The sequence below is a fragment of the Suncus etruscus genome, chromosome 18 (assembly GCF_024139225.1).
Source record: "Suncus etruscus isolate mSunEtr1 chromosome 18, mSunEtr1.pri.cur, whole genome shotgun sequence".
Taxonomy (NCBI): Eukaryota; Metazoa; Chordata; class Mammalia; order Eulipotyphla; family Soricidae; genus Suncus; species Suncus etruscus.
The window spans coordinates 58,058,929-58,065,453 of record NC_064865.1 but is presented as its reverse complement, the minus strand read 5'-3'; the positions used below and the strand labels follow the sequence as shown (position 1 = coordinate 58,065,453).

At 33.6% G+C, this 6,525-nt stretch overlaps 1 protein-coding gene across 1 annotated transcript; it reads right to left on the bottom strand.

Annotated features, from left to right (window-relative positions):
- Nucleotides 1-207: 207 nt before the first annotated feature.
- LOC125995909 (olfactory receptor 14J1-like) lies at nt 208-1,129 on the bottom strand. The gene is given in 2 exon segments (XM_049764862.1): nt 208-637; nt 639-1,129. Coding segments are annotated over 2 exon segments (921 nt in total).
- Between the last annotated feature and the right edge of the window lie 5,396 nt (nt 1,130-6,525).

Below are 6,525 nucleotides of genomic sequence, written 5' to 3'. Positions count from 1 at the left end.
TAAGATCTAATCAATATACATTAAGACTATATATGCATATAGTTTATATGAATATTTTTATAACTTGGTAACATACACATGAAAACCTACCTATATGACACAAAATGTACCCCACAAAACATCCCATACAGTGTTTATCTTGTTTTACTTTATTGATTGAATTCACTATTAAGCAATAACTGTTTCACTTGATAATTAAGATCTACCTTAACAAATAAGGTATGCTTTTATTCTTTGAAATAACTTTCTTAGAGCCTTCTTAATGGCTTTATTTCTCAGGCTATATATAACTGGATTAAAAGTTGGGGGGACAATTGTATAAAGAACAGTAAGCAAAATGTCCAATGCAGTTGAAGATTCTGAACGAGGTTTTAAAAATTCAAAGGAAGACGTGGTCAGGAATAATATGACAACAGCAAGGTGGGGGAGGCAAGTGGAAAAGGCCTTGGCTCTGCCTTCTGCAGATGGCATCCTTAGCACAGAGGAAAATATGTGTGTGTAAGAGAAGCCAATAAAGATGACACAGAAAAATGCAGCAAAAGATATGAAGATAGTGACGGCAACATCACCTATATACTCATTGGAGCATGAGAGTTTCAGGATCTGGAGCACATCACAGAAGAACTGATGAATAATTCGGGATGGAGAAAGTAGCTGCAGTGTGCATTACTCCAGAGATAGCCCCACTGATCCAGATGCCAATGACTCCATGGACACAGGTTCTGACATTCATAATGATATCATAGTGTAGTGGAAGGCAGATGGCCACATAGCGGTCATAGGACATCATTGTGAGCATGGCCAATTCAGCAGAAATACAGACAATTAAAGCAAAACACTGTAATATGCATTCCCAGAAGGAAATAATTCCACTCTGCATGAAAGAGTTGTAAACGGATCTTGGTACAGTCACAGAAATATAACAGATATCCAAGAAGGAGAGATGCTTCAGGAAAAAGTACATGGGGGAGCTGAGACTTTCATCCATGGTAGTGGTGGTGATAATGAGGATGTTACCAGTTAAAGACAGCAAGTAAAAAACTAAGAACAAGGATGCATATAAGATTTCTAGCTCAGGCTCGGCAGAAAACCCCATGAGAACAAAGCCGCTCATGGTGAGATTAGCCATAGTCCGTCTGATTGACATCAGGTGCCAGAAAGAAGGAAATCCTTGAACAGACTTTCTTCTTACTTAGTATTCAACCCTCTCTGCCATTCATGAAGTTCATGCTAGAAGAAAGTGTTTCTAATTATAATGATGAAGAAGTTTTGCATAGATAGCAGGAACTATCAGTGTATAACTGAAACCATAATTTTGGTTTGATAAGAGAAAAAGTTTATGAATACAAAATGTTCTTCCAAATACTTTTTCTCAGAGTTTAGGTAAACAGTATGGTTTTGCTTTTATGAAATATGAATCCATGAAAATCTATGGATAATTCATATAAAATATGAATAATTTGTATAGAATATGAATTATTGATGCATAAAACCTAATAAAAACATCAATAAACAGCCCTTAAAACCCAAAATAACCCACCGTGTAATGCTAGTGATTATCTTAGAAAAAAGGAAGGTGGATGAAATATAAGAGTAATGGGTAATTTTGATGAACTTTATGATGCTGATTTATATATATATATATATTTAATTAAACTTAAATAGTTGGAAAATAAGTAATGAAATCCATCTATAAATAAAAATAAACTTAATATTTTCTTTATTACAAAATGATTTTTTTTTTGGTTTTTGGGCCACACCCGGTGACGCTCAGGGGTTACTCCTGGCTACGTGCTCAGAAGTTGCTCCTGGCTTGGGGGACCATATGGGACATAAACAGAAGTTATACATATTGTTGACATAATATTTATCATAATATCAAGTATGTGAAATTACCAAATTTCCACTAGAAAATGAACAGAAGCACACTTCCTCTCTAAACTATCATCAAAATTAAAAAAAGATAATTGTGTGGACCAGATCAGTGGTACAGCAGTAGGGCTTTTGCCTTGCACGAGGCTGACCTAGGACTGGCCGAGGTTCAATCCCCTGGCATCTCATATGGTTCCCCAAGCCAGGAGTGATTTTTGAGTGCATAACCAGGAGTAATCCCTGAGTATCACTGGGTGTGCCCCCAAAACTATATCTATTATCTATCTATCTATCTATCTATCTATCTATCTATCTATCTATCTATCTATCTATCTATCATCTATCTATCTTGTGATACATTTGACAAAATAGATTTGAGTACAAAGGTTAAGTTATGTGTTTTGCTCATGGCAAACCATGGTTTGATTCCTTGTGCTGTATTTGGTGCTCCAAACACTGCTAGGAATAAGAACTGAGAAAAGAGCTAGAAATCTGTCATGAGCACTGCCAGAAGTGGCCCCCAAACTCAAGCAAAATAAAAATAAATAAAACCACAAAACTAATTCGTAGACATAGAAAACAGTGGGGTTACCTGAAGGAAAAAGTATGGAAGGTGTGGATGACTGTGTGATGATGCTGGTATTTGGGGTGAAGTGTAGTGAAGTTTATATAGATATAGAAAGAAGTTATATAGTGGACTTACAATCTTACAATTCTATAGTACTATAACAAAGAGATATTTAATCATTTGTAGTGTCTACTTTATAATTCTCCATATATGAACCCTTCACCTATGCTTTACAGCATTTATTTATTTCATAATTTTGTTTGAGGAATACTAAATACTATAATTTTTCTTTAATCTTTATATATGTTCACTGAAACATCACTACAACTACAACTGTTATACTTTTCTTGGATAGTTACTAGGGATCTCACTATCATGTAGAACAAAAACAAAACATATAAAAGTAGAAAACAGGGGCTGGGTAGGTGGCGCTGGAGGTAAGGTGGGGCGATTTCTGAGCACATAGCCAGGAGTAACCCCTGAGCGTCAAACGGGTGTGGCCCAAAAACCAAAAAAAAAAAAAAAAAGTAGAAAACAGCAGAACAAATACTTAACGTTGGTGTGAACTCTAGTGATGGTGCTAAAAATATTGTATTTTCATACTTTCATCATAATGAAAGTTTGAATTTGTTTGAATTAAATAAAGAGAACCTTGTTTGAAGAAAAGAAAAGCAATAGAATGGGGTAAAACAATCAAATAAGTTGAAAATGGGCAAAGTCAGTTTGAGAGAAGACAGGAAAAAGGTCTTGAAACACCTCAACCATACAGAAAGAAATATCAAATAAAATATCCAGTGAGCACTACAGCAATAAACACAAGCACCACACATTTAAGAGGGCCTACTTTTGATGGCCTACCACACACATTATACATACATATTAATATACATATACTTACATGTACAGAGAAACGAACTTGATCTGTTTTCCATTTTAAAATGTTAACTTTTCTAAAATAATTTATGATCTGCAATATAGAAAATAGTGCACAACATTTGAAATTAATTTTATAATTTTTGACAATGAGATACAAATAATCTGCATAATAAAATAAAAGTATGTTATTCATAAATCACCCTACTCATTCATCATAGCTGTATAAAAAGGTATTTCTAGAGAACTGAGAATTTTATTGCACAATATGTTTCTGGAATAGAAGGGGCATCATTTTCTCCTCTAGTATTTTTGTTTCCAGGAAAGTTATTTGAACTCATACATTTATTTAAGATTTTACATATTAGTAATGCTTAAACACTTTCATTAATTGGAGTAATCTTTTTCTTTTTCTTTTTTTTTTATCACTGAAAACTCATCAGAGCATTTTGGAACTTCCTTGCTCAACTTGAGGACAAACTGAGAGGCAGTATTTTCCACATTATTGAAGGTCTGATCTGTTATTCAGTCACTTTTACAAAAGCTGGACTGTCAAAGGAGAATTAGGTCTATTTCAATAGACCACTAGAGAGCAGCGTCTAAAGTCCCTTTGGGAAGAGCAGAGTTCCTGGGTCCTCAAGGAATTGATATTGTTTAGAAATACCCTTGGGTCTGAACTAACTGTATTTTCTCATGGAGAATATACATCTGACTTGATCTAATGATGAAACCTAGTTTCCAGGATTTTAGTTTTAGATTTGTTCATTAAACTACATCTTTGAAAAACATTGCAATTTGTGTTTTAATATTTATTTGTTTTTGTGATGGTGATGTAACCCATGTTTTTATGCATGCAATTTGTGTGCTCTACATTGAACTACACTTCTGGTCCCTATAATTTGCATTTTAAAATCAAATTACAAAAACTGACTAAAATATAATTAATTCAACTTCTTATATAATGTATTTTTTGTTATTGATTTGGTTACAGGTGAGCTTGCAATTCATACTCATTTGATATCATTTATCCTATATCATTGAAGAATGCCACTGAGGGATAGGAATTTATTTATATCCTTTGCATAGGTACAAGATTCATTCTGCCCATTATAAACATGGAACGTTATATTTTTCTATAGCTTTCTGTGGTTTGTAGTCCAATGTATGTATTTTCACCTCCTTTGTTGATTGAATTTACAGGTATTTGCATTTTTAGGCAACAGTCACTGCTTTCTTTCTATTTTACTTTGCTGTTTGCATATACAATTCAAATTTTTATAATAAGATTTAAATCACACCTGCTATGCTCAGGGTTAAAAATTGTCACTGTACTAAGATATCATTCTTAGCCAGGCTTGGAATAACCATACATGGCAGCCAAAATTAAACCTGGTAGAGGTTTTTGGTTGTGCACAAGGCAAGAGTTCTACCTTCTGTACTATGTCTTTGGACCCAAAATTTAACAGAATTTTGCACATTTACTTTGTATTTTGCTAATTTGCTAATTTTCTTTATTATTTCTAAACTATTTTAGTAGGATTTTCATGCTTTCTATGTAAAAATGAGTGACATTTCTAATTTAACCTCAAAATTATGATATTATGCTACCATCTTTTCCATTTTTAATCAGTTAAATTTTTCTCTCATACACACTGTAATAAATTATTTTAAACAAAACTTTCTATTTTCACCAGTGTGCAGTTTTCTTTTTGTAAAGTCTTTGCATTTTGTATAAAATTTATATTCTTCTAGAAATTACTTAGACAAATTCTAGACTAATCAAAGTGTCTAGTTAATAGCTGTGCTTTGGTGTCATAATACTTTGGGGGAGTATTGACATTTTAATGATGTTAATTCTGCAAATTCATGAGCCAAGTATGGGTTTCCATTTCCATGTGTCCTCTCTTATTTCTTGGAGCAGGGTTTTATACTTTTCATTGTATAGATCCTTCACGTCTTTAGTCAAGTTGACTCCAAAATATTTGAGTTTGTGTGGCACTAATGTGAATGGGGTTGTTTTCTTAATGACCATTTCTTCTCTATCATTATTGGTATATAAAAGGCCATTGAATTCTTTGTGTGAATTTTGTAGCCTGCCACCTTTTTATTTGAATCTATTGTTTCTAGAAGCTTTTTGGTATAATCTTTAGAGTTTTCTAAGTAGAGTATCATATCATCTGTAAACAGTGAGAGCTTGACTTCTTCCTTTCCTATCTGAATTCCCATTATATTGTTTTCTTGCCTAATCCCTATAGCAAGTACTTCCAGTACTATGGTGAAGAGGAATGGTTAGAGTAACAGCCTTGTCTTGTACCAGAATTTAGAAGGAAGGCTTCTAGTTTTTCTCCATTGAGGATGATATTTGCTATTTGGCTTGTGGTAGATAGCCTTAACTATATTGAGAAAGGTTCTTTTTATCCCATACTTCTGAGAGTTTATTTTTTTTTATCAATAATGGGTTTTGGACCTTATCAAATGCTTTCTCTGCATCTATTTATATGATCATGTGATTTTTATTTTTCTTATTTATGTTGTGTATTATGTTGATAGATGTATGAATGTTAAACCATCCTCGCATTTCTGGATAAATCTACTTTATCATAGTGAATGATCTTCTAGATGAGGATTTGGATCCTATTTGACAGGATTTTGTTGAGGATCTTTGCTTCTGTGTTCATCAGGGATATTGGTCTGTAATTTTCTTTTTTGGCAGCATCTCTGTCTGGTTTTGCTATTAATGTGATGTTGGCTTCATAAAAGCTGTTCGGAAGTGTTCCCATTTTCCAATTTCATGAAAGAGCCTGGCTAGGATTGGTAGTACTTCCTCTTGAAAGGTTTGAAAGAATCATCAGTAAATCCATCTGGGCCTAGACTTTTGTGTGGGGGCTGTTGTTTAATTGCTGTTTTAATTTCCTCAATAGTGATAGGGGTGTTTAGACATGCTTCATCCTCCTTACTCAACTGTGGAAGATTATAAGACTCCAAGGATTTATTCATTTCTTCCAGGTTCTCATTTTTAGTGGCATAGAGTTTCTCATAGTAGTCTCTGATTACCCTTTGAATCTCTCCAATATCTGTAGTGTTCTCCCACTTTTCATTTCTAATATGGGTTATCAAGTTTCTCTCTCTTTCTTTGTGAGTTTGGCCAATGGTCTATCAATCTTGTTTATTTTTTCAAAGAACCAACTTCTGCTTGCACTGATCTTTCAAAT